At 52.2% G+C, this 26,659-nt stretch overlaps 8 protein-coding genes across 8 annotated transcripts in view; 3 read left to right on the forward strand and 5 right to left on the reverse strand.

Moving 5' to 3' along the window:
* BO88DRAFT_407394 (cullin family protein) overlaps positions 1–284 on the reverse strand; it is a 3,252-nt gene extending 2,968 nt beyond the window's left edge. Inside the window, exon 1 of the mRNA XM_025707419.1 lies at positions 37–284. Coding sequence (XP_025559424.1) covers positions 37–78 — 42 coding nt within the window. The 5' untranslated portion in view covers positions 79–284. The remainder of the gene's footprint in view (positions 1–36) is intronic.
* Positions 285–436: 152 nt separating this feature from the next.
* Positions 437–1,372, forward strand: BO88DRAFT_407395 (DNL-type zinc finger protein). The gene has a single exon (XM_025707420.1). The coding sequence runs from the start codon at positions 509–511 to the stop codon at positions 1,082–1,084; it is 576 nt and encodes a 191-aa protein (XP_025559425.1). The 5' UTR covers positions 437–508; the 3' UTR covers positions 1,085–1,372.
* Positions 1,169–9,297, reverse strand: BO88DRAFT_134377 (putative HEAT repeat protein (DRIM)). Its single transcript, XM_025701407.1, has one exon. The coding sequence runs from the start codon at positions 9,213–9,215 to the stop codon at positions 1,383–1,385; it is 7,833 nt and encodes a 2,610-aa protein (XP_025559426.1). The 5' UTR covers positions 9,216–9,297; the 3' UTR covers positions 1,169–1,382.
* A 199-nt stretch (positions 9,298–9,496) lies between these two features.
* On the forward strand, positions 9,497–11,649 carry BO88DRAFT_446078 (CwfJ domain protein). Its single transcript, XM_025710260.1, has 2 exons — positions 9,497–9,718; positions 9,770–11,649. The coding sequence occupies exons 1-2, from the start codon at positions 9,705–9,707 to the stop codon at positions 11,460–11,462; spliced, it is 1,707 nt and encodes a 568-aa protein (XP_025559427.1). The 5' UTR covers positions 9,497–9,704; the 3' UTR covers positions 11,463–11,649.
* A 164-nt stretch (positions 11,650–11,813) lies between these two features.
* BO88DRAFT_134385 (uncharacterized protein) lies at positions 11,814–13,748 on the reverse strand. Its single transcript, XM_025701408.1, has 2 exons — positions 13,395–13,748; positions 11,814–13,335 (listed from the first exon to the last, which is right to left on the reverse strand). Exons 1-2 carry the CDS (start codon positions 13,511–13,513, stop codon positions 12,165–12,167), a joined length of 1,290 nt encoding a protein of 429 aa, XP_025559428.1. The 5' UTR covers positions 13,514–13,748; the 3' UTR covers positions 11,814–12,164.
* A 1,840-nt stretch (positions 13,749–15,588) lies between these two features.
* BO88DRAFT_418290 (resistance to Congo red protein) lies at positions 15,589–16,240 on the reverse strand (the record flags this gene model as incomplete). Its single annotated transcript, XM_025708340.1, has 3 exons — positions 15,589–15,904; positions 15,970–16,083; positions 16,212–16,240. 3 exons carry the CDS (start codon positions 16,238–16,240, stop codon positions 15,589–15,591), a joined length of 459 nt encoding a protein of 152 aa, XP_025559429.1.
* Positions 16,241–19,747: 3,507 nt separating this feature from the next.
* BO88DRAFT_348165 (ADP-ribosylation factor-like protein) lies at positions 19,748–20,699 on the reverse strand (the record flags this gene model as incomplete). Its single annotated transcript, XM_025703406.1, has 6 exons — positions 19,748–20,021; positions 20,085–20,156; positions 20,219–20,281; positions 20,352–20,371; positions 20,448–20,520; positions 20,650–20,699. 6 exons carry the CDS (start codon positions 20,697–20,699, stop codon positions 19,748–19,750), a joined length of 552 nt encoding a protein of 183 aa, XP_025559430.1.
* Positions 20,700–22,210: 1,511 nt separating this feature from the next.
* Positions 22,211–26,648, forward strand: BO88DRAFT_437780 (DNA-directed RNA polymerase I core subunit RPA135). Its single transcript, XM_025709642.1, has 3 exons — positions 22,211–22,919; positions 22,995–25,434; positions 25,509–26,648. Exons 1-3 carry the CDS (start codon positions 22,419–22,421, stop codon positions 26,276–26,278), a joined length of 3,711 nt encoding a protein of 1,236 aa, XP_025559431.1. The 5' UTR covers positions 22,211–22,418; the 3' UTR covers positions 26,279–26,648.
* Positions 26,649–26,659: the final 11 nt, after the last annotated feature.

Below are 26,659 nucleotides of genomic sequence, written 5' to 3' on the forward strand. Positions count from 1 at the left end.
AAAAAAAAAAAAAAAAAAAAAAAAAAAAAAACCTACCCTGCGCGGAGCACGGATCTTATTCCTTGCGCGTAAAGACATAATTGTAAAATCCAGCAAATATCATCCAACTCGACAGATGATTGATAGCTCTGATGCGCGGGGCAATCCTCGCCGCACAGAACAGTGACGTATCCGGATGCTCAAACAATGCAGCCAGAACAGCTAGATCATCGGTTTATATTCCGAGTATCCGCGAATTCGACAATCGAGGGCTTCGCAACACTCATCGAATCATCGCCTCCTTCACGGTCGAGGGGATGGCAAGAGGAAGAGGGAGAAGTAACACAGACGGCGAGACCGCGGAGGCCCGAGCTGGAACAACGAATTTCCGGCGCAAACTCCGGCTTTCCTCCGTCATTTGGACGGAGTACTTCTCTCGGATTCTTCAGTTCATCAACTCTCATCTTCATCTCCTTAAATATACCTACCAATTCCTCATCTATTCACTAATCACATACAACTATACACCATGCGCCCATTCACCTCCCTCCCCCGCGGTCTCCGCTCTCTTCAGTCCTCTCTCCCCCGCGCTACCATCACCCGCGCCTCTCAAACATCCTCCCGGCCATTCACTCAGCTCCTCCATCGCCAAACACCAACACTCTACTCTCCACGAGTCACTACACACCTCACATCCACCAGGCTCAACTCCTCCTCAGCAAAGCCTCTAACCGACCGCTCTGTCGACGCATCCACCGACGCTCAAAATGAAGAACAGAACCGTCTCCGCCGCGAACAGGAGCCCGCATACCAAATTACATTCACCTGCAAGCCATGCGGAGAACGTTCCTCGCACCGCATGTCCAAGCACGGATACCACCGCGGCACGGTGCTGATCAAGTGCCCGTCCTGCGATGCTCGCCATGTCATTGCCGATCATCTGAATATCTTCTTCGACAAGAAGAGCACCCTTGAGGATATCTTGGCCCGGCAGGGCGATAAGTTGACTCGTGGCTATGTGGATGGCGATATGGAGTTCTGGGATGATGGGAGCGTCAATAAGAAGGAGGGTGGAGGTGAAGGGGAGGAGGGCAAGTCGGCTTAGACTACTACACTGTTGACTCGGCTATGCATTGTATTTGGGGTTTCGAAAAGTTGACGAGCGTTTGGCGTCCTGGTTGGGGTTGATATCAATCATCATTGGAATTGGAGTATGTACACTCTGCTCTTGGGATATACATTGTACTTTTATAGATGGAGGTGGAAGGTGAAGTGAAGACAAAAGAATCATATGTACGATAGATAGACAGCTCATCTCAAACATGATCGATCTCCTATTCTCCCAACGCCGTGCGATTTTGGTATAAACAATTCCTGTATATGCAACATGCAACGCTATTTCACTACCAACCGCGTCTCTTGCTGCGATGCTCCGCTCCCTTCTCCTTTCTCTTCTCGCGCTTGCGGTCGTTCCGCCGTCTCTTGTCCTTCTCGTAGCGCTCCGGTTCGGTGACGGCTTCGATCCGTCGCTTCACACGTCTGTCTTCACGTCTCTCCTTGATGGAATCGTGCACTTGCGCCATGATCTGCACGTACTCGGTCGTTCCAAGCTTCTTCTGCAGGATGTCCAGGACCTCGTGGCAGTTGGAGACCAGGCCCTTATAGGTCTCCCGGAAGACCTCATCAGACGAGCGAGGTGCTGGGATACTGGTGTCCGTCATGTGCTGCAGAGGGAGGAGGATGACGGGCAGGGAGTCACGGATCTGTTCAACTTCGAGATGGCGGCAGAGCGAGGCAAAAAGTCCGATGGAAGCGGTCTTCGGAATCAAAGATTCAGCCCGCGTGGTAAGCAGCTCTCTGCGCAGGATAAAAGATGTCTGCTCGAAGATGTAGTGAATGGCCGTCTTCGTGGCGCCGGTTTGGCGTCCAGCCTCGTCCTCCGCCTCATCCTCGCTATCGCTAGCGTCCGAGTCAAGTTCCTTGTTGCCGGTCTTGGCGAATTCAAGGCCGTTCTGAGCGCAGCATCGGCCGAGGAAAATAATGTTGCGAACCGACTGCATGGCGAGCTCCTCGCTGACTGCCGGGGTGCGAAGAGAGCGCAAACTGGCACGGATCAGCTGCAGCATGGCGTCCTTGTCAAGCGACAATCCCATGGAACCAGCCAACGGGATCGAACCATATCCATTTGCAGCATTGTTCTTGGTCAGGTCCGCAAGCCATGTGCCGACGAGATTCGCTGCGCAGGTCTTGACCCAGGCGTGAGGGTAAAACAGGCATTCACGGATAGCGGCCCAGAGCTTGGTGCGCTCCTTGGCCAGCGCGATTGCCGGTACAGACTTGCAAAGCTTGGTGTAGAGCTGAAGGGAGAAGTAAAGTGCTTGCCAGTTTTCAGTCTCCTCCGCCTTGAGGACAGGTTGCATGATGGCCAGGAGCACATCTACGACGAAGCGAGCCTCTTTGTCCTTCTCAGTGCCTTCCACTTCGAAGTAAATTCTCATAGCCTGTAGACCGGTACTGGTGAGAAGCATGTTGTCCGTTTGCTCCAGCCAAGAATGAAGAGGCGTGAGCATGGCCTTCATCTGCTCCCTGTCTGCCCTAGTGTAAAGCTCTCCCAGTAGGGTACCCGCCATTTCCCTGCACTCAGGCGCGTCGTCATTCGCCATCACCATGACCACCGGAAGGAAGAAGGTGCTGACAATGTCTTGCGCCAGCTCGTCTCCAGTCTTAGACAGCAGCATGTGAATTGCCTCCATGACTGACTGACGACCGTCCTGGTGCTTGTAATCCAAGTTCTTGGCGAGAAAGCTGAGTTGTTTGGTCCAGCGATTCTTGGCTTGCGGGTATTCGATCAAGAAGTGAATGTAGGTACCGCGAGCGAGGTCCCGGGCAGCACGAGTCTGGTTCGTAACCATCATGGTAGCGATGCTATCCATCAGTTCGTACACTTCAGGAACCACGAACTTCCTTGCCATAACAGCCCGGATGAAGTTGAAAGTGACACCTTGGCGGTCAGGCTCTTCGATGTCGGCGGTAACTCGTTGAAGGAGGTATGCAAGATGTCCGTCTCTGAGCTTGGTGCTCTTTCTCTCACGGAGCATAGCCGAGACCAGCTTCAAAGATGCCTGCGCAGCCTCCGTGTTCGTACTCGGGGCCTCCTTGATCACCTTGACTGCTTCGGTGAAATAGACGTGAGAGTTGCTGTCAAGCTCGGGGATCGGGAGCTTGATGATGGTTGACAAAAGACGGAGAGCCGAGATTTTCACTTCTTCGTGTGCCTGTACCAGCGAATCGCCAATGATGGGAATGAATCCCTTTAGATTAGCCGGCGTAAGCAGGGAGCCGAACTTGCTCAGGATTGCACGCAGAACATCAAGAGAGAAGCGTGTCAACTTGTGGATATAGGAAGAAGTAGTGCCCTTCTTCTCACCCCGCTTGGACCCGCGTAGGTCGATCTCCAGGTTCTCGGCCTGTTGAGACTTGGGGGCCTGTGCCTTGACCTGAGCCGGTGCACTGTACGTCTCCTTGACGACTTCATAACAGAAGACAAGGATATCGCGGCTTTCAACACCAGGGTTTCTCAAAAGACCAACACCAATTCTCCGCAAGAGCTCGTCGACCTTTCTCACAATGTTTGAAGTAAGCTTCTCTCGAAGAAGCGATTGAAGCGGCCGAACCAGGTTAGCCAGATTAAGCACTGTGGAGTTCTTCGCGAGAAGCTCCATGGAGTCGAAACTCTTGCTGCTCTTGACTTCCTTCATCTTACTCACGTATTCCTCGGCTTCCTTCTCCTGGCCAACTGTGCCAAACGTGTCATCCATGACAATAGCACTCAAGTCAGGCAAGCAGTAATCCAGGTCACCCTGCTGGAAATCATCTGTCGTCGCCACGAGCATCGAGTGGACTGTGAATGACAAAACGTGAAGCTGGTAACCCTTGGTGAGAGTAGTTCGAAGCTCTTTCAGGATATAGCCGAAGTACGATGGGCCCAGCAAAAGGGCAATGTCGTTCAGGGTCTTCCGAGCAGTGTCCCGAGTTTCCTGAGTACGACTCTTGAGGATACTGCATACATCCAAGAGGACAGGTGGGAGACGGATGGACATATCGTCCTCGGGCAACAACTTGAGCAGCTTGATCGTTGTGACCGAAGCGGGGAGACGCAGACTCATCTGTGTCTCGTTCTTGTGGTGGATGAAATCCGTCAAGAAGGGGGTAAAGTTTGTGGTCAGCTCAGTAGCAACCTTGGCTACAGATGGGATAGACCGAGCAAGTGTAGAAACAGGGCTAGAGGTCTCAAGCCCATCCATTCCATCCTTCGCCGCCGCTTTGATCGTCGTATGCTGGTTCATGGCATTGGTCAAGGCATCAGCCATCTTGCCCAGGAGTCTAATGATGTTCTTCTCCATGTCGGACTTGCTCTGCATGTAACCGCGGTATCTCCGGAAGATAGCCCTGAACTGGTTCCAATCCAGCCATTCTGCAAGGGCTCCGATAGTTGTTACAGCTTCCGCGATGAGGTTATGAGTAGCCTCGTCGGCTTCCTCATCAAAGACAAAGTGCTCATTGAGGGGAATGAAGATCGTGCTGATGTTCGAAGCCTGGATGTTTCCTTTGGCCGCCTCGCTGGCAAGACGGCGCAGCGCCCGCAGACGACGATGCTGCTGAATGTGGAGAACATTGTTGAAGAAAGACGCTTCTTCATCGTCACCGACGAGCAAGACGTGCATATCCTGAACGTTAGGACGCTCTGGGTTCAGCTTGACGAAGTAACCAAGGGCAGTGATGAACTCGGATCGAATGAGCTCAGACTTCTGGCGAACGCCGCTCTGCAGAGCGGGGAATAAGACGTCTGCCACCAGAGGCTCAAAAGCCTCAACATCATTGAGAACTGCCCGTTCCATGAAACGACGCAATCCAAAGGAAGCGCTTGACCGAATCGAGAGTTCCTCCTCATCCTTAATCTGGTACAACATGTTGTAAAGAAGAGGCCGCCACTGCTTGGCATTGAGCTTCTCCCACAAATTCTCATTCACCTCCCTGAAAGCTGACAAACGGCGGTCATAGTCCACCTCGAGTCTCTTAGTAGACATAGAGTTGAGGTCCTCACAAAGAGCAGCGACATGAACAAGCTCCTCATCGCGTTTGGCGAATGCCGTAAAGACACGGGCCAGAACTTCTCTGTTGGCATTGTCCCTGAAATAATCGAACATCGACGACACTGCTTCGAACACTTCTTGGGACAGGTTAGCATCCTCCTGCGGGTTGAAGAGAGGCAAGAAATGTTCCAAAGATTTTAGCAGGCCAGACTTGGTCCTCGGAGAGACGCGGTCTGGAGGCTGACGGAGTAGATAAGTAGTGATACTGATAAGACTAGTCGTTTCCTCCGAGGACTCAACGCACGGCGCGACCAGAGACAGGGTCTGTACGCCAGAAATCAGGAGGGGACGGGAAGGACCGCGCTTGAGGAGCCGGCCAAGATGAGACAAAGTGTGCTCGATATAAGGCGACAAGACCTCGGAACGAATTTCGTCGGCAGGGATATCGCTCATCTTCTCCTGCTCTTGAAGCTCCTTGCCAGTTGAGAGATTGATTAGGGGCACTAAGATCTCGTCCATGACAAAGACCTTAACTTCATCACGGGCCGAATCCACACCCAGGCAGTCCACGACCTTCTTCAGCAGAGCATCGTTGTATTGGACAAGGTAGAATGATGACTTAGGAGCAGAGGCCCAGACATGGAACAACTTGAGGAGACCTGACACACCCTGAGCCGTTTCGGTTGCAAAGTTCTCGAGCCTGGGGTTAATCACGTCCTCATAGATTATGCGCACGTAGGGCGACCAATCCTGATCCTGGGTGTTGGAGAAGATAAGCTCCAGACAACGGATACATGTATGTCGAATATTGCGCAAAACGGTTAACAAACGACCCTCTGGCGAATCGGCAGCGGGTGCCTGGTCCTTTTCAATCTCGCGGCATGCCCGAACGAGACAGTAAAGAACAACCTGCATAGACTTCTCTGCGTAAGGGACCATCCGGCTTTGAAGCGTCTCGAAAACGGTTTCAATCATCTTCAACAAACCAGTCTGGCGTCTAGGGCTGACAAGTTCTTGTTCGAAAGCTTGCTGATTGACCTGGTTTTCCTTGACCAAAGTAAGTTCTCCGAGTGCTCCGAAAGAAACCTGCATAAAAATCTCGAATTCCTTATCTGGCAGCTGCGACAACGTTCTGAGGACAGCCTTTCTGCGGCCGGCTTGGCCTGCCTGGCCAGAGCTTGCACCAGCCTTCGAGATCATACGACCATACAGAAGGCGGAGGAGAACAGGAACAAGCTCGACCCGGTGGGCTTCCTCGATCAAATTATCGTCACCTCCAATGCGGACGAATACAGAGAGCTCATCCTTGAAACGTGACTCATCCAAGATGTTCAGAAGATTCTCTTGGTAGGGGGTGATGCTCGCAGACTTCCAGGTGAAAAGAGCTTTGAGTGCAGATTTTTGGATCTCTGAGTTACCGTGGCACAGCAACCCCATGAGGGCTTCATGGACCTCTGGTGCCTTGTACAGCACACGAGGGTTAATGAATTTTCCAAGGAGAGCAAGGAAGGACAGCCGATCATGGAAGCCCCAAGGAATATAGGAGTCAGCAGTGTCAGAATCACCACCAGTAGGAACATCTTCCTCGTCACGCAGAGCCCAAGAAAGGAACAATGGAATGACCTGACGAGACTTTTTCTCAGCAATGTTCGGTACGGCGTTGAGAACACGCAGAGCCTGTGTCCTCGGCGATGCCGGAATGACGCCGGTGAACGTGTGGTCCTTCTCAAATCCTTCAGCCAAAGTCGTAGCCGGACTCTCCGGGTTTTCGAAGTATTTAGAAGAAATATCTTCAATTTTGGCTGCATTGGAGCAAGTATAGTGTCCTCCAACATAGGACTCGGGGTCCTCCTCCTCCGCATCTGTCGTTGCGTCACCCGACCCTCTCTCATGGAGCCACTGGAAGGCCAAGTCGGAAACAATTTTTTCGCCCTCGGTGTTTTCGCACATCGACTTCATGGCAGCAGCAGCATCGTCCCACAGAGGCGCCATCTTCTTGGACAACAAACCAAAGCAGAAATTGGGGAGCAGTCTAGCCATCCATCTGCGCGAAACGACCTGCGGGTAAGCCAGTGCAAGCTTGCGCACATGCATTGCCAGAACCCTAGCGCTCTGCAAGGTCAACGGGCTCTCCTCGATCTCGATCGCCAGAGAGACAAGTTCGGCGTCTTCTCCGGAAGCCAGAATGAGTTCACGCAAAATCCTCAAGGACAACAACCGCAGCTTGTGGGAGGGACCGCTAAGATTGGAGATCAAGACTTCCGCAAATTCTTCAACGGCTGAACCCTTAATGTCGATATCCTTATTGCACGCTGAGATGTAGTCTAACGTGGCCTGGAGGAAGACCGGGAGGCGAGAGTATTGCGCCGCGACCTTGCTAATACGGTCCCAGAGAGTCTTGTCGAGCTCATTAGCAGTCGTCGCAAGGTCCACATAGGTCTTGAACCCTTGGCCCAGGAAAAGCTTGGTTGTAGCGGATGTATCAGTATTCTCCTGCTTTAACACGCGGACAAGATGCCTATGAAGAGTGCTGGTCATTTCGGGTATAAGAGACGGTTCCGCTGATAGCGACAGGGCGCTGGGGAGTTTGGCGTATGCGCTGAGTAGAGTAACTTCAGTATCATTGTGGTCAGACTTGCTGAAGGTGTCTTTGACCCGGGATTTCCAGGAAGCAGGACAAGTGATGTAGCCAGGCTTGGAGACCTCGGATGTGATGCAACCAGCCTGGTTCAGCCGGAGCAATGCCAGGCAAAGGTCGTGCTCATGATCTTTCCAGGAATTATTGACAAACTTTTGGAAATAAGGGAGGACAACACTGTGGAATCTCTCCGGTCCCCATTCCGAGAATGTGGCACAGAAACCGAGGAAGTGTGTCGAAAGTTCGTCCTTGCTCACAGCGTCCATGATCGAGCGCATGAATGGCAGCATCTCATCCATAGGAGACACTTGTAGCGCATAGGCGACTGCGGTAAGAAGCTGTGGGGTGGCTTCGGCATATGCACTAGGCGCACCTGCAGCGTTCTGGAGCAAAAGGAGCAATATCTGATGAACGGGCTTCCAGTTCTTGACCCTTGTTCCCTTGCGAGTCGCAATACACAGGAAAATCAGCCGGCAGCATGCAGTGGCGTGCTGCTTCTCTCCTTTACGGCAGTTCTTTTCGATAAACGTTTTGATGAGATCGAGAATCGGCTCGAATGTGTCGGGTGTAGTGCAATGGATGATGTTGATCACGACTCCGCTAGCAACGTCCAGTCCCAGACTGCTCCGTAAATCGTCGCCGGTCGAAATATGGTCCAAGATACAGCTGAGAATGTCAGCTCCGTTGGAGTGGATGCCGTACTTGACACCCTTGATGGCGTCGGCAAACATCGCCATGAGACCCTCCTTGTACATCTCCACATTGTTTCCGTCTTCGGCAGCCTGGCGTAGGTCATCGAGTAGGAAGGACACGGCGCGCTGGAGGGGAGTTGCATTTTTGTAATAGACGAGGCCGGCCTTGCGGATAAGGAAGGACATGGACTCGGCGGCGAAGCGGGCAACAAACGACTTTTGGCGCTCTTTTCCGAGGTACGGCGTCATGATACCGAGAAGCTGTCTAAGATCGGGCACCAAAAGCCGGGAAAGGAACTTGAAGATCCAGGCCAAACAGCTGAAGGACCACTCGACGACCTCGACATCGGGATGGCTTGCGGCAACGGACGCCACCAGAGTGACCGCTGTCGCGAAATGCTTCTCGAACCTAACACCCAAATCCCTTGCGAACTGAGCCATAAGGCCCAGCAGCGGCTCCATCGACAAACTGTCCCTCTTCTCAATAAACTCCACCAGCAGGCTCATGATCTTGTCCTCATGGTACAGAATCTGGGCCAAACTCTCGCACAGCGGGTTCACCTTGCGGACAAAATGGACGAAATTATCCGACAAATTCAACTCGACCCAGTGCTCGAAGGCCGACCGGAAGTAGGACGAGGTCTCATCGGCTTCTTCCCCAAAGCTGGGTCGGCGCACACGATGGATAGGGTCGATCTTCAATTTTGCGACACGCTGGGAAAACGGCTCGAATCGATGCGACTTGGTCGTCTCTGTGCCACCCTTCACGCGCTTCACGGGCTTAGCCCGCGAAGACGACGACGCTGCGACCATCTTGTAATATGATGGCGACGACACGAGCAGCGTCGTTACAATAATTCGTTAAAAGTCAAGGGGTGGATATCTCCAACTCTCCTCTCTGCCTGTGTAGTAGTATAGACAAAAAAATTCATCGGGGCCGCGGCAACCTTGTTCCGGTGCGGAGATTAGCTCACCGCCCGGCCTTATGCAGCGTCTGTGTTAGCCACATCAGGTTAGATGCATATCACGTGCCATGCATGTGGCCCAAGCTCCTCGAATCCATTTTTGGCGATTGCGGCATAACTCGAATATTCCTCGTTCAATAGCATCAGTTGGTGGAGCAAACGCGCATTGGCATACATCTTTGGATCTCTTTAGACTTCTATCAGGGAGTTTTCTACCATACCTTGACCCTGACATATATCAGTTGCAGCGACAGACACAATTCGAACATCTCACCCTAATATGTTAAAGCTGCTTCTTGCATCATAGTACTACTATCCGTGATATTCCTTCTCCAACATGGCGTCGAAGATGTAAGTCTACCTCAAATCACTCTTCAGAGTTCTCCACTAACTTCCTCCCAGAGTCGTCATCGGAGACGTCAACTGCGAGCTGCAAGACGTCTTCACCAAGCTCTCCAAGCTGCACATCAAGCAAAACTTCTCCTTCGCCATCATCGTCGGCGACCTCTTCGGCGACTGCTCCACAGAGCATGAACTCGAGCAGATCAGCGCCCTGCTCCAAGGCAACATTGTCGTGCCTCTTCCCACCTACTTCACCCTGGGCAGCCGTCCTCTCCCCACGCGCATCATTGAGGCCATCGAATCCAAGGATGAAGTCTGCCCTAACCTCTACTTCCTGGGCCGCCGCGGCACCCTCAAGACCTCCGAAGGCGTGCGCCTCGTCTCCCTAGGAGGCACTCTCGACCCCGAGTCCAAATCCTCCGACAAATACCACCCCTCCTACACCGAATCCGACGCCCGCGCCCTCTACGGCGCCCACCAAGCCGACATCCTCATCACCCACCAATGGCCCAAGGACATCCGCACCGGCTCCAAAGCCCCCTTCCCCGACACCACCGACACCCCCCCAACAGAAGTCCAATGCATCGCCGACCTCTGCTCAACCCTCAAACCACGCTACCACCTCTCCTCCTCCAGCGCCTTCTTCTGGGAGCGCGAACCCTTCTTCCACCTCCCCACCGCCGAAACCGACAACCCGGACGCCAAACCCCTCACCCGCTTCATCAGTCTGGCCGCATACAGCAAAACCACCAAAACCAAATGGATGTACGCCTTCACCCTCGACCCCAAAGCGCCCCCAGCCCTCACCATCCCAACGGGCACAACCGCACCCCCCTTCGCCCCCATGCCCACCAAACGCAAACCCCTCCAATCCCAACGCGACTCCTACCACCGCTTCGCCGTCGACGACGACGACAACCGTCCCCGCAAAAGACGCGCTCGCGCACCCCCTCCAGGCCCAGACCAATGCTTCTTCTGTCTCTCCAACCCCAACATCGCAACCCACCTCATCACCTCCATCGGCGACGAAGCCTACCTCACCACCGCAAAGGGCCCCCTCCCCACCTCCAAAACCTTCGCCTCTTCCTCTCTCAACTTCCCCTCCCACATGCTCATCATCCCCTTCTCCCACTCCCCCACCCTCTCCAGCATCTCAGACCCCACCTCCAGACAATCCACCTACGCCGAAATGCACCGCTACCGCTCCGCCCTGCACTCCATGCTACGCCACCGCGCAAACAGCTCCCTCGGCGCAGTCACCTGGGAAGTTTCCCGCGGAAACGGCATCCACATCCACTGGCAATTCCTCCCTGTGCCTGCTGATCTCGTGCGCCGGGGTCTCGTCGACGCCGCATTCAAAGTCGAGGCCGAGAATCTGAAGTATCCGAGATTCGAATCTCCATCTCAACCCAATGATGGTGATGAGAGCGCCGAACCGGGTGACTTCTTCCGCGTGTGGATCTGGGAGCCCCCGCAGGCTGTTGCTGCTTCAGACACTGAAGCTGCAGCTGAAGCTGAAGCTGGGAAAGACAGTGAGAAGAGTGGTGATAAAGGTAAGGAAAAAACGCTTCTCCTCCCTCTTAGTCCGGACTTCCGGTTCGATCTTCAATTCGGACGCAGAGTCATGGCGAAGTTGATGGGGTTGGAGAAGCGCATTAATTGGAAGGATGATGTGCAGTCGGTGCAGGAGGAGGAGGCGGATGCGGAGGCGTTTAAGGAGGCGTTCAAGGAGTGGGATTTTACGTTGGAGTAGATGACTACTACTATTTTCTCTAGGATTTATACTACTGGAATTTGGTATTCAGGTGGGTGAGTTGGATCTTGTGTGGTGTTATATGTACTATATCAATGAAATATTTTGCTGAGATTTGAGCTTGCTTTCATATACTATTGAGGATTACCCCATGGTACTTATAATTATTAGGGAGAATAGTCTGCACATAGTTTTGAGTACTACCGAATCAACGGTTTTGTATTTTCTCAAGAATCACTCTAATAAAGCCACTCGGGTAACCCTATCCAGGCATGACAGGTGTCGTTCGTTATAGTGTCTATCATTTGATTCAAACATACATCATGCAAAAAGGGTTCGGTTTGGTTGGGTCATAGCGGGCCGGAGATACGAAGGGAAGAAACTGTATGTACAAGCGGGATGAAGAGGAAGGGCACTGGTCACCAGAGCACCTGGTGACGAAGCGACAGGGGCTCTAGAAAAGAAGGGATGCCGGATAAGGCATCACAAGTCTAGCCAATAGATTTGGCTGTTGCAATGTGGCTTGGAGCGGCTTGCATGGACTTGCAGGCTCGATTTAGAAGCCTGCTTTGACGCGTGGGTGTCAATGTGTCCATCACGCTGCTCCCATGGATGGACGTTCCAAGCACATGCGAGTAGGGTCAGTATCAGTCACGAGACTAATTGCTGAAAGTATTGTGGTTACTGATAGTCAAAGGTGACTTAAAAGTTGGTAGGCCTGCGTCCGCTCTGCAAAAGACTTGGGGGCCGGCCCGGTTCATTGGCTTCGCGAGGCGCAGGGGTCGTAGAGAATGGAGGAGGGGGCGACGTGGGAGTCGCTGGGGACATGTTGCGGTATGGCGGTGCCTGGAAGCCGGGGGAAGGCTGGCGGTACGGGACCGGACGAGGCGCATTCATGGCCGAGTGGAGCGTCGGAGCTGGAGAGAAGGTCCTGTTAATAGGCATCGGCTGTCCGTACGTGCCGGTATCCGGAGGCATCTGATGCTGCGGCATGTAGTGCGGGTGCGCAGGCTCTGGGGGCATATAGTTCGGGTGCATGCCGTCCATGGGCATCTGGTATGGCTGCATGCCATCCATAGGTGCATGATGAGGCTGAGTCGCGTCCATAGGCATATACTGCGGTTGCGTGGTATAGGTGGGAGCCGGTGACATGTTATGGAAGCGGTCCTCGTGAGGATACTCGCTGTAAGGCTGGTGCTCATATGGAGAAACGGGCGGAGGCGACCGTGGGCCGGGCGCGTGATAGCCATATGCGTCCGGTCCATCATATCCGTCGTATCCTCGAGGCTCAGCATGGTATGCGCCTGGCGCAGCAGGCGTTCCAGTCCTCAATGGCGCAGCAGGCGTTCCGGTCCTCAACGGCGGAGGCCCCCCGTAGCCTCCCGTAACAGACCGGGCTCCAGAGGGCATGCGACGAGGCTCCTGGTTCGCATTGCTCAGAGGCTTCATCTCGAGTGATTCCGCGTGGGGGTTCTCATCCTCGACCTTCTTTGTCACGGCGCTTTCCCAGGTAGGCATGGCGGGCAACGCATCCTCGTCAAACTTGCCGTTGGCAGGACTCGACGGCGTATCGAATCGTGCAACCTCTGCTCCACGGTACACGGGCGGTGCCTGTGGTTGGTAGGGTGTCTGATAGGCATTGTTCATAGGTGCTGGCATGGTCGGCATAGCAGGCATGGGGGGCGGTTGATCATATTGGTCGTCCAAGTACTTTTGCTTGTTCCTCTTTCTCTTGAAACCCGGACAGCACTTGAAGCAACATCCACAACAGCATTTGCAACATTGCACACCACAGCACAGGCAATTGATCACGCAAGCGACGACGGAGAGGACAATCAGCGCGGCGATGATGATAGCGACGATAACGGGCCACCTAGGTAGTAGTCTGGGTCAGAAGGCATCCAACAACCAACAATTGAAACAGAAACTCACTTGCAGTAAGCCTTGGACATGCACTTGTCCCAACTAGTGAACGTACTGGCGTCGGACTTGAGATCGCTCACGACATCCCTCGCCCACAAGGGCACGGGAGCCTTATCCACCGGACTCATTATCCTGGCAAGACGTGCGCGATCCACCGGGAAATCCTTCGAGTCCCACAGCCGACCAAAGACGGTATAGAGCGTGTTCCTGACACACGGCGGGCGTAATCATGCAACAAAAGCACGGTATGAGATAAGCGACTGTGTGCACCAAGGGATAGTTTCTTTCAATCCGGTTTTCGAAGTAAGTTGGTTTAATGAACGGTTAGCAGAGACACATCTGGCTTTGCCTTCTGACACTGATTTGGTATCGTAATGAGTGGCTCAATTTGCGGCGTTGCGCGACAGTCGCACCGAGGGAAGGGAGGGAGAGGAGAGCGCGCAAGTGCTCAACCAGGCGATCGGAATTGATTCAAGGAGAGACACAAGAAATAGTGATAATCTATTCTTGTAAAAAGGAGAGACTTCCTCCAAAACAGGGAGGATGAAAGAGAGAGATCCGAATCGTCAGATGAAGATGGACGAGAGAAAAGCAATGAATGTGGAAATTAATGATGGTTGGTAGTAGTGGTGGTGGGTGTGTAGTGCGGACCGCGAAACAGTGCGCCGCCACAGCCTCCCAGGGGAATTGGGATAGATTTATCGGATCATGTGCAGATCGCCAGGGAATCTGCAAGGCGGACACAATAACTCGCCAGATGCGATACCTCCTCGAACCACCAGCAAAGGAAAGACTCTGGTCGTGAGGGGTGAAAAAGTTCGTCCCTAAGGCCGAAAGAAAGGAAGGGATATGGGGTAGGGAAGGGCGACCGAAAGAAGGCAAACAAGAAGAAAACGAGGGATGCAAACAGCGGGTTTAATTTGATTTAAATTCGGCTGGGGAGGAGAAGAAGGAACAGGCACTTCAACTCAGGAACAGGAGATCAGCGCGCATTGCGGAGAGCCACTCACTGCTTTAGTTTTTGCTGTCCGCCCATCGCAATTGAATTCAGGCGAGCGACTGTATTTACACTGCTATACACATAGAATCGCACCACTGGATCGGGTGTAATACCAGTGTCTGACCGGGTCAGGGAGGGTTAATCTGTCTCGAACCCAGCTAACCAGCAGATGAAACCGCCCGTTTCCTGCCTCGCCGGACCCTCTCCACTGCTGTCGATCTCTCCCATCGCATGGCCTTTTCCTCTTCCTCTTCTGCTGTTCCAGCATGCTGCCCATTCTCATTGGCAGTCGCGGTGCCCACCCCAGCATGGTGGTATACATGGGTGCGTTTCTTGGGACCGACACTCAGCCTCCCGAAGTTCTACACAATCCACTGTATTTCCATTCGTCTTTTGAGGTCCCTATTCAGATATTCTCCGAGCAATACGAGAGATATAATTTCACTTATCTACGAAGTACTATCTGCTACTCTGCTACTTATCAGTTACTTTGAACGCCGCCAAGGGAAGGGGTATCCCAACAGGTCGTCCAGGGGGAAGGATAATCACTGATCGCTTCCCACCCCCCGTTCGCCCTTCACAGACTAGTTTCGATTAGGCGCGGGTTCGACCCAACGAACAGGATACGAGTTCGCACAGAACAGGCAGATATCGGCAGCCCTCGCTTTTGACAGACGGGTCCACCGTTGGATGACAAAACATCATCCTTCGGAACGGTTCCTTCTTCCATAACATTAACATTGTACTTTGTAGTAAGCTATTCACGTTGGTTGGTGTCGGCTGCCTTCACCTCATAAATCACACAGCTGGGGACAATAATTGCACTGGAAGAAACAAAGATAAGAACAAAAGAGAGAGAGAGAGAAGAGAGAAAATTTGAAACGATAAAAGAAATGCTGGCGCCATAGTCATAGAGCATAGAAAACACTACCCCGATAAGTCATTATAGTACGAGTACCATGGAGTTTTTAAATAAATAGGCACAAAGAAACTCATAAACCCATCACACGTTGGCCCCTGGTATCCCTCCTAGCACAGAAACGCTATGAGACGCAGAGAGCGACATATCCCAATAATTGATCATCAAATAGACGCCTGGGTAATTACATAATAGTCGATCGCAAGGAACCCCCTTGGATCGGGTATCTGGAGACAGAGAGGAGGAGGAGAAAGAAGTCGTTTCACGGAATACTGGTCGGAGCGTTACACCTTGGAAGCCCCCTCGGGAGGAGGACCCGGTGGTGGCTGGTACACCCGTTCGCCACCGTGGTATGCGTTCGGCGGTTGTTGTAGCTCGATTCCCGTCTGCTGGCCTCCAAAGTAACCATAAGCTTGCGGATGAGGGGTGTATTGGGGCGGCGGTTGTTGTTGGTAGTAAGGGTCTGCGTAGTATGGTCGTTGACCTTGTTGCTGTGCTTGTTGCTGGGACTGTTGGAAGGTCGGAGGAGGGCCGGCAAGCCATGCAGTGCCGGGGTGAGGTCGGAGCCCTTGTCTGCGCCGACGGCGGGCGTTGTAGCATCTACCGAACTTGTTAGTCTCCAATCACAGTGGCAGGATCCTGGACCAGGAAGATGAGATGCATACGCAAAGAGAAAGAAGATGATTAGCGCCACAGCGACAATGACTGCGAACGCGATCCAACGACCCCAATCATACCAAGTGCTGCCATCGCACACTTCGCCATTGACGGTGGGATAGCTAGAAAGAGACGGTCAGCCACCCGAACTAATGTACAACAACAGCACTAAAGGCCATTCATGATTGAAGCAGCCTAGAAAGCGCTCCAACCAGGGATGATCAGGCAGATAAGCCAGTCATAAACATACCAGTCTCGACGTCGAAGTAGAACACCCATGGTGGCTGCACCTCTGTATGGGAGGCCTGGGAGGCGCGGAAGATGACGTCGATCAGGCCGGTACAGGGAACGGTAAGTCCAGAGCGAAGTGGAAAAGAAAGTATGCGGCGGCAGGTCAATATAGACAAAACCGGTGGGAGGAGAATCGCAAAGTTTCAGTAACTCCTTCAGGGCGAGGAAGGGATTCAGACAGGAGTAAGGTAGGGGGGGAAAGGGAAGAAGCAGTGAAGTTCTTCTGGGCGTCTGAAGGCAGCAGCAAAGCGAAAGGAACTGCACGGGTAAGTTATTATGGGGACTGGCCGGCGATTGGGTAAGGTAGGGCTGGAAAAGCCGGTGCCAGTGTGGCTCAGTGGCTGGGCAAACACCCGGGAACGATGAATAAACTTCTACTTATTGTTGGTGAGGTGATCGGAAGGAAGGGGAAATGGAAAAGAAAATTAATTTATGAATAATACTGAATTTAAAAAAAAAAAAAAAAAATATTTCTTTGACTAGTCTTGTTTTGTGTTCAAAACATGAATGATGGTGGCCTAATACTTAGTTTTAGTTGGACTAGACAGATCCAACCATTTCCGTTGAAGAATCTTTAAGCAGACTAGACTCCGTAGTAGTAAGTCATTCCCAAAAGTCAACTTTCGGCAGTGTTTGACGTAGTAAGTAGTATTCTTTGCCCTTCCCACCCCCACAGTTGGCAAAGTGTCGTACGTAGTCCATTTCCAAGTAGCCACTCGACACATCAAATGGTAGCAGTGAACCAGATTTTTTGCATAGTAATAGAAGAGAGGGGACTAAAAGTTAAATAACCAAAAAAATAAAAATACCTAGTTGGTTTGTTCCCGAATTCCGACGGTGAATCATGCTAAACGAATGGTTCATGAATCATTTAGATCTACATACCGCGTTCATCCACCGTTCCTGCCTGACGAGACCTCGTTTCTCCATAATCCATATTGATTGACACGACTTTAACCAGCCACTAAACTAAGAGTGTCAAAAAGCGCGAGGATATCTAAGACCTCGGATCGCATTCGGTGGAGCCTGTGACTGCAACGACCGGCACTAGACTAGTCGATTATCCTATCCGCCCACTGCTGTCTCTCCAAAATTCGGGTGCCTGTTCTCAACTTGCCAATTATTCAACAACCTCCTCCCTATCGCGTGCCTCTTTCATCCACTCATCCATCTCTTTTGAGTTGGGACCACTCTTAACCACGTGTTGTCGTGTCTTTTCTCCTCACTTTTTTTCCGAAAATTCAAGTCATCCAAGACATAATCACAGTGTGCTTGTTCGATCTTGGGTGCGCTACCATCGCGCTGTTATCATTATTGTTGAACGGTCGGCAGATATTCAGTGCCTCGGCACGATACAGTCCATGCTCACTAACCTAAAGACTCACGTCACAGCCACGAGTACACCACCAGCAGCAACATCATCATCATCCGCTTGACCGCTTGTACTTTGCAGTTGACATGCAATAGATCAGTAGCCAAATAATATTTGCTGTACCCATGACCTGGCCTTGATCTCGATCCTCATATTGCATTATTGTTTTGCCTAGAGGCCAAAGTAGTATCCGGAAGAAATTCTATCCAGTCTCATGTCTCTACGGAGCACTCCGCCGCGTGTCCGGATTGCCTTTTCCGGCCCTTGATTTGAGATTTCTTTGTCAATACTCTCACATCTCACGTAAAAGAGGTACAGTAAGCCATGTCATACCTACTTCCCTGCTTACTCTGTTGCTGCAATCATACTATACATACGCATCTGTTCAAGAGTATATGTCCAGAATGGGCAACTCGACGACCGTCGAGTATAATATTCAGCACGCTAGAGTTCCAGACATAGCCAGTTTCGAACCGATACTTAAGCGAGATGCATTATACAACTAGCCTGCTATTATGATAGCCTGCTGCACCTCTCCTAATTAGTGCTTATCTTGTAGGATATAGTATGAATGGAGGCTGGATGAACGGAGACAGACAGACAAAGCCAGCCCAGCCCACTCAATCTTCGGCCCTAATTCGGCCTACTACCTAGATACTAGCTCGTGTTTCAGGTTTATGGCGGGGGTGATTACTACTAGTCTCTCAGTGCAGTCTATACCAGATAAGTACTCCGTAGATGGTTCGTCTGTCATCTAGATCAAACCAACGGAGATGAGTCTAGTTAATTAGGAATAGGTATCGCCGCTTAGCAAAGTCACAAACAAAGACTGGATCACTTGGCTGGACTAAGCACTTCCAGATCTGTCATTGAGGTAATAAATGCTATCACTAGAGCACTAAGAATGGATAGTAGACTACTGTGCATATAGATACATTGGCCACGCCTCGCTGCAAGTCACAAAATTCAACTCAAAGTACCTACTGTATAGTTACTTATCAGCAAAGACAGCCGATCTATACGTAACTGCGCAGCTACTTACTTCATAATGCAAGTACCTAGGAACTAGTATCATCCATCAATCCCTCACCTGGCAGTCAACAAATACACCGAGAACAAGTAAGCAAACAGACTAACTACCATATACCACTCTGTATGGAACCAAACCGGCATGTATAACCCATCAAGACTACTAGTAAGTAGTCATCAACCACACAAACCCAACAAATAGCCCCCATTTCGGAAGGAAAAGAAAGCATGGAAGCAAGCACACCTCCAGCCATGAACCTTCGCAGACGCTCTGCTCCGGGGAGGGAAAGAGGAGGGGGGATGGAAGTACACAAGTTGTTTGGCGGGGTGGGATTTGCTGGGAGGCTTGATTAGTTCCCGTCTGCGCATCTGCATTGCCAACGCATCAGTTGGTCTGTGTGTGGCCCTGTTGGCCATGATCCTGCTTGGTATTTATTTTTCTTTTCTTTGGGCCCTCAAATAATTCATGCTTGCCGCGTTCCTTTGTCTCTTTCTTTCTTTCTCTCTTCTCTACTTTGCATCTGTCTGTATTTTCTCCCAGACTTTGGTGCTATGTTTCGTTCACTTAGCTACCTGCTTGCAGCTAGCTACATTGGACTGGTTGGTGGTCATGTGCTTATTGGGCATTGATTGATTTCTCCCCAACACTTGCTCTCTTACATCTCTCTCTTTCTCTCTCTGGCGCTTCAATTCTCGATCGTCGAGCTACTTGCTAACTATGCAGTTCTTTTTCCCTTCTTCTTCAATACTCTCCGCAACCCACGCGGTTCAGGTTTCTTTTTTCACTATGAAGGACGGCCTGAGGAACATAAAATACACAAAAGTACATTGAAACTGACATCATTGCTTGAAAACCAAACCAAGTGACTCCATGACAGGGGTGAGGTGCTGAAGATCGGACAAATGTTACGCTTGAAGCTCAATGTGTGTCTGGTTCACGTCGTTCACATCATTACATCGGGGCTGCGAGCCGCATCGTTTTTGCAGTCTACAAGAGATCCATCTCGTGGATGGGATCAAGGAAAGAAGGAGAGGAGGGTCTGAGGGATTGACCCCCCAGCGGTTCTCAAGCGGAGTCGCTGACGACACGCCGTTCATCGACTGGCTCGAGCGATTAACCAATGCAGAACAGCATCGAGGTTCGTCTCCTCTTTAGCACTGATCCCATAGCAGCTCACTTCGCGATGAGTGATGGATTTCAGGTCCATCTCGTGGATCAGATCGTCGACCGACAGCTTCTCCGGAAGGTCGGACTTGTTCCCAAGAACCAACAGTGGGATCCCGTTAAGCGTCTCTTTGTTCATCAGCTCGTGCAACTCCTCTTTGGCTACGGGTAAGGCAGCCCGATCTGCTGCATCCACAATGTACCTGGTCGGGCGATTAGCGCTGCCAGGGTACCAAGACATGTTCCAGACAAACTTGAACACTTACACGATCGCATTCACTCCACGACAGTATCGCTCCCACATCGGTCGAAACCGTGGCTGTCCACCTAGATCCCAGCTGGATGGACATTAGATACATCGCGCACAGGCATCTCGCAGCTCCATACTGGGGCTCCATACCATTTGAGAGTCACATGTCCCTTCTGAACTCGTTTCGTGTTGAACCCGATCGTGGGAATAGAACTGAAATGGGATTTAGCCAGATAATCCAGTGTCGCTCTGTCAGGCCAGGCCCTACAGGATGGAAACTCACTCTACAGTGAACTCGCCGCCCTATACTGCGGGATTAGCGCCGAGGACCGATAACACGGGAAGATGCGTTCAGTCGCCGTGGGGGGGGAAGGCATACCGCAAGCACACGTAACAACGAAGACTTTCCTGCATTCTGGAGACCAATCATGGTCACATCCATCTCCGTCGCCCTGCGGGTGCGAATATATCATAATGGCACTTAGCAAATCGAATGATTCCTTATCTGCGGGGACGGGCCGAAGAGGGGGGACCATTCCCGGAGAAAAAGCGATTACTTATTGGGACGGCGGCCCACTTACCAGAACATCCTCAGGAGCCAGTCATAGATCGTGCGAAAGATACCCGCCATGTTGATTATCGAAAGGGTTTGCGCCTTGTGTCGTTTACGCGATCAGAGCAACGAGGGTGACGGGATAGTTTAAGTAGGGGGAAGGCTTGACTTGGTGGAAGCAGGTCGAAAGGGCGCGCACTGCTTGTCTCGGCTGGTGGGCGATCGACGACGGGTGGGAGAAATATATCGACACTTCCTGAGCAGAGGAGTTTTCGTAAGGTTAAGTGGGGGTGGAGTGGGTTGCTGAAAAGGGAGAGCAACAGAGCCTTCTCTTTCCCGGGCAGGGAAAAGCAGAGGATTAGATGTGGGTTGTAGTATTGGATGGAAAGATGCGAAGCGGAAAATAGTAGGTGGTAGTAACCGGTGTGCTGGGAAATAATGGGCGGGTGGATTCGAAAAAAGAGGCGGCGGTCGTAGCAAGTTTCCCACGTCCGAGCAGCAGCTGAGCAGGAAAAGAAGGTGAGAGGGTGAGGTCGAAGCGGCGCGAAAAAAGAAAGGCGGCAATTTCCCCAGGGTCGGGTTGGTTGTTCCCTAATCCCTAGTGATGGCAGCAGCCAGAAAAGAATATTTCTTCTTCTGATGTCTCTTTGCTTTGCGGTGAAACTAGAGCTGGTCCGATCTATGGGCACGCATGACCGTTCGCTTTTGCGCCGCCGCGCGCTGGAGGGGAGCGCCTAGTAGTCTAGTCCTGCCCGGTCCCTGTCAGTGATATTTTTGCTGGGTTTGGTTGTCTGTGTCCGGACTCAGCATCCAGTAATTAACTAACTAACAATTGGACTAGCTACTCGGAGTAGTTAGTTTAATGCCCAGATCCCGTGTCAATCACTCGTATATTCCGGGAATCTGTAAAGAGGGATCAAAGGACCAACTAGTCACGGTTAGTTGCTCACTGGAGTGGGAACCGGTGGCTCTCAGTCGCACGAGGAAGTCATTAATTATCGACAAACCGGGAAATGGAGAGACAGTCCCCGAGCAGCAATGATGATATTATTAACAGCTGCGCTTCCAAATGGCAGCCAATAGTCGCGGCTTAGCCCAGGTAATCTGTCGCCGGCGGATTGATACTAGTAACTACCGGACTAGTTCATAGTATCTCCAATTGTCGGCCTCCCTGTCGACCCGCCTTATCACCAAATATTAATTATCTTCCTCCCCGGAAGAGTAAATGCGCACGGTTAATAAGGTAGTAGTAGTCCGGGATAATAATGGAAAATTGGAGACTACGTATCAACACTTGAGAAGAGGCAGATTTTTCTCCGATAAATCAGTTAGTTAGTTACATTACTGAGTGATTAATTGAGTTAAGCTGGAACTGACGCATTCCGCGTTTGCCTTGTTGCCTAAGGCGGTTCTTCCCTGTCCCGTGCGTCTGTCCCGTGACGTATGCATAGATTATGTAATTTATTCTATCTTCTTATATGCCTCAGGCATGCACTACACTATCTCCACGTGATGATATCTGTCCGCCGGATCCACCTCGAAAAATTTCCCCGTCGAGCGACGACGAGGTTCGTTGCTCTCCAGACCAGCACTCCGGCTCTCTGTGCGAGTCGCATCTCCTCTCCTCTACCTCCCTCGTGGCTCTCGCGATCCCTTATACCAAGGGAATGAGCATTGGGCCCGCTTACTAGCACCTATATTCACACCGGTGCTTCGAAAACTACGGATACGGAAGTTCGATCGAACTTTTCCCGCCTCATTCGACCTTCCGGCCACGACGGCTTGAGATAATTCACCATGGCCCCCGCGGCGACAGACACGAACTGGTCGGTCAATTACGACGTCCTGAGACGGGAGAAGCTTTTCCGCAACCCTCCCAAGGACCAGACCGCATACCCAGCCTTGGCGGCTGCCATCCGGCCGCATGTCGATTCTTTCAATGCGCTCTTCGACGGCCCCAAGACGCTGGAGGCGGCCCTGAAGGATATTGGCACCAAGACATTCATCGACGGTGAAGCCGAGACTCCCGAACAAAAGAAGGCGCGGCAGGCAGAGGGGCGCAAGGCGCCCAAGCGGAACAAGCTGCATGTCCGTGTCAGCGAGGTTTTCCTCGAGAAGCCGGCCCTGCCTCCGTCGAACAAGTTCACTTCCCGCAACCGCAACATCTACCCCTCGGAATGCAGAGAACGCCATGCGACGTACCGTGGAAAGCTCCGCGCCAGACTTGAATGGCGCGTCAACAATGGCGATTGGATGGAGTCGGTCAGAGAATTGGGTCAGGTTCCCATCATGTTGAGGGTGAGTGCGATCACATTAGCAGTTGGATCGAGTATGCAGGGAAAACCTTTTGTCTAACATTGCGTGATTTTCCAGACCAACCGCTGCCATCTGGAAAAGGCCACGCCTAATGAACTTGTTGAGCATAAGGAAGAGTCGGAGGAATTGGGTGGTTATTTCATTGTCAACGGTAATGAGAAGCTCATTCGAATGTTGGTCGTTGGAAAGCGCAACTACCCCATGGTGATTATCCGTGGTTCCTTCGTTCGCCGTGGACACACCTACACCAAGTATGGTGTTCAAATACGTTCGGTGCGGCCGGATCAGACGTCGCAGACCAACGTCCTTCACTACCTTACCGACGGTAACCTGACTTTCCGTTTCTCGTGGCGCAAGGCCGAGTATCTCGTCCCGGTGATGATGATTCTCAAGGCTCTGGTGGAGACGAATGACCGCGAAATCTTCGAGGGCATCGTTGGCAGCGCTTCTTCCGAGGGAATCAAGAACACCTTCGTGACTGACCGTGTCGAGCTGCTTCTGCGGGTTTACAAGGCATACAACACACACAGTCGCGCCGCTTGCCGGGCCTACCTCGGAGAGAAGTTCAGACCCGTCCTCGGTGTGCCCGCAGACATGTCCAACGAGGATGCTGGTACCGAATTCCTCCGCAAGGTTGTTCTGCCTCACCTTGGAAACCAGAATGTCACTGAGAACCAGGACTACGACAAGTTCAAGATGCTCCTGTTCATGATCCGAAAGCTCTATGCTCTGGTTGCTGGCGACTGCGCTCCTGACAACCCGGATGCTGTTTCCAACCAGGAGATCCTGCTTGGTGGATTCCTCTACGGAATGATCTTGAAGGAAAGACTCGAGGAATGGGTGAGGTCTTTCCAGCCAATCCTCAGGGATTGGTCCAACCGCAACGGCGGTGCCACGTTCACCGATCCGGCCTTTGAAAGGGATTTCCTGGCCAAGGTCGTCAAGCGCTCGAACGAGAACATTGGTGGTGCTCTGGAGTACTTCCTGTCCACGGGTAACCTCGTCAGTCCTACTGGTCTCGACTTGCAGCAACCGTCCGGTTACACGGTCATGGCGGAAAAGATCAACTTCTACCGTTTCATCAGTCACTTCCGCATGATTCACAGAGGTAGTTTCTTCGCCCAGCTGAAGACGACAACCGTCCGTAAGCTGCTTCCCGAGAGTTGGGGTTTCTTCTGCCCTGTACACACTCCTGATGGTTCGCCCTGTGGTCTGCTTAACCATCTTGCGCACAAGTGCTTGATTGCAACTAGCGACGTGGACACCACTCACATCCCCAAGGCGCTGGTTCAGCTTGGTGTGCGCTCCGACTCGTCTGTGTCTGTCACCGAAAGCGTCACCGTCCAGCTTGATGGTAGAATCATCGGTTACTGCTCACCAAAACAGGCTTCGGCGATCGCGAACACCCTACGACGCTGGAAGGTCATGGGCTCTGACAAGATCCCGCGCGAGCTGGAAATTGGCTACATCCCCAACACCAACGGTGGTCAATACCCTGGTATCTACATGTTCTCGCAAGCCGCCAGAATGTACCGCCCCGTCAAGCACCTTGGACTCGACAAGCTGGACTACGTTGGTCCCTTCGAGCAGCCCTTCATGGAGATTGCATGCTTGCCTCAGGATCTCATCTCCGGCGTGTCGACGCACATCGAGTTCACCCCTACCAACATCCTCTCTATCGTCGCCAACATGACACCTTTCTCCGACCAGAACCAGTCGCCTCGTAACATGTACCAGTGCCAGATGAGCAAGCAAACGATGGGTACACCCGGTACTGCCATCCAATATCGTACAGACAACAAGCTCTACCGACTGCAGACGGGTCAGACACCCATTGTGCGCCCCCCTCTCTACAACGCGTACGGTCTGGACAACTTCCCCAACGGAACCAACGCCGTTGTTGCTATTATCTCCTACACCGGTTACGACATGGACGACGCTATGATTATCAACAAATCCTCCCACGAGCGTGGCTTCGGTTACGGTACGATCTACAAGACCAAGATCCACTCCCTCGACGAGAAGGACTCTCGCCGCGGCAAGTCCAGACGCGAGGTCACCAAGCTCTTCGGTTTCGCCCCTGGAGGCGAGATTCGCGCCGACTGGCGTGCCACTTTGGACGAAGACGGTCTCCCCCACATCGGTGCCCGCGTGAAGGAGGGCAGTCTCGTTGCCGCCTGGCACACCGTGCGCTACGACGCCGCCTCCGACTCCTACGTCAACGTCGACGGAATCACCCACTTCGTCAAGTACAAGGACGCCGAAGAAGGATATATCGACAGCGTGCGCATCCTGGGAGCGGAATCCGGCGTCGAGCCCGGCCAGGCTCTCAGCGTCAAGTACCGCATTCCCCGTAAGCCCATCATCGGTGACAAGTTCTCGTCTCGTCACGGTCAAAAGGGTGTTTGCTCTCAGCTCTGGCCCGCCGTGGACATGCCCTTCTCCGAGAGTGGTATCCAGCCCGATCTGATCATCAACCCTCACGCTTTCCCCTCTCGTAAGCCAGCCCCCCATCCCCATCCCCATCCCCATCCCCACCTTACCAAGCTCATCCCCACTAACCACCACCAGGAATGACCATCGCCCAAATGATCGAATCCATGGCCGGTAAAGCCGGTGCCCTGCACGGCCATCCCCAAGACTCCACGCCCTTCCAATTCTCCGAAGAAAACACCGCGGCGGACTACTTCGGCCACCAGCTCCGCAAAGCCGGCTACAACTACTTCGGCAACGAGCCTTTGTACAGCGGCATCACGGGCAAGGAATTCGCCGCCGACATCTTCATCGGTGTCGTCCACTACCAACGTCTCCGTCACATGGTGAACGACAAGTTCCAAGTGCGTACCACCGGTCCCGTCAACCAACTGACCGGCCAACCCGTCAAGGGTCGTGCCAAGGGAGGTGGTATCCGTGTCGGAGAAATGGAGCGCGATTCCCTCATCGCCCACGGCGCTGCCCACATCCTCCAGGACCGTCTCATGAACTGCTCCGATGCTACCCGCTCCTGGATCTGTCGCGACTGCGGCTCCTTCCTCTCTACCCAGGTGGCCGTATCCTCAGCTGGATCAAGCAAGGCTCGTATTGCCGCTGCGAAGGCTGCTTCGAATCAGCATTCCGGCGCGAATGCTATCAGCGGAGCGCCGAGCATTGTTCGTTGTCGCCGCTGTGCTAGGGAGGCTGTCTTTGAGGATTCCCGCGCGGATGTCTGGGAGGATGGTGATGGTCGTCGCTATGTCGGTGGTGATAATGTTACCGTTGTGGCGGTGCCCGGTGTCTTGAGGTACTTGGATGTTGAGTTGGCGGCTATGGGTATTCGCATGAAGTTCTGGGTGGATAATTAGGGTGCATATATTCATTTTTATCTTTATCTGTGCGGGGGTGGGGGATGATGATGATATAAAAAAGCAAACCTTTCTTTTTTTTTCTGTTCGTTGTTAGATTGGGGGCGCATTTTCAGCACTGCTTTCTTTGCTATAAAGTTGCTTGATGTTTGTTTGGCTTCTTGGGGATGTATGTATGTTATGTATGCATTATGTATCTATTTTCTTTTTCATACAACTATGATCATCTTCATTTAGTTCTTGTGAGATAGATGATGGTTCTGTTTTTCTTAGCAATTGTAGGGTTGCCTTTGGCTGGTGGCTTGCTTTGAGGTCGGTAGTACTGGCCTCGGTGCTTTCTGGCATGATTGCAAGATGACTACTCTTAGACATACTATATAA

The sequence above is a fragment of the Aspergillus vadensis genome, assembly GCF_003184925.1.
Source record: "Aspergillus vadensis CBS 113365 unplaced genomic scaffold BO88scaffold_24, whole genome shotgun sequence".
Classification (NCBI taxonomy): Eukaryota; Fungi; Ascomycota; class Eurotiomycetes; order Eurotiales; family Aspergillaceae; genus Aspergillus; species Aspergillus vadensis.

Coding starts and splice junctions, on each gene's coding strand:
- BO88DRAFT_407395 (XM_025707420.1), top strand. CDS start 509: ATGCGCCCATTCACCTCCCTCCCCCGCGGTCTCCGCTCTCTTCAGTCC.
- BO88DRAFT_437780 (XM_025709642.1), top strand. CDS start 22,419: ATGGCCCCCGCGGCGACAGACACGAACTGGTCGGTCAATTACGACGTC. Junction 22,920..22,994: donor AGGTTCCCATCATGTTGAGG/GTGAGTGCGATC, acceptor GTGATTTTCCAG/ACCAACCGCTGCCATCTGGA. Junction 25,435..25,508: donor CCCTCACGCTTTCCCCTCTC/GTAAGCCAGCCC, acceptor AACCACCACCAG/GAATGACCATCGCCCAAATG.
- BO88DRAFT_134377 (XM_025701407.1), bottom strand. CDS start 9,215: ATGGTCGCAGCGTCGTCGTCTTCGCGGGCTAAGCCCGTGAAGCGCGTG.
- BO88DRAFT_134385 (XM_025701408.1), bottom strand. CDS start 13,513: ATGAGTCCGGTGGATAAGGCTCCCGTGCCCTTGTGGGCGAGGGATGTC. Junction 13,336..13,394: donor ATGTCCAAGGCTTACTGCAA/GTGAGTTTCTGT, acceptor ACTACTACCTAG/GTGGCCCGTTATCGTCGCTA.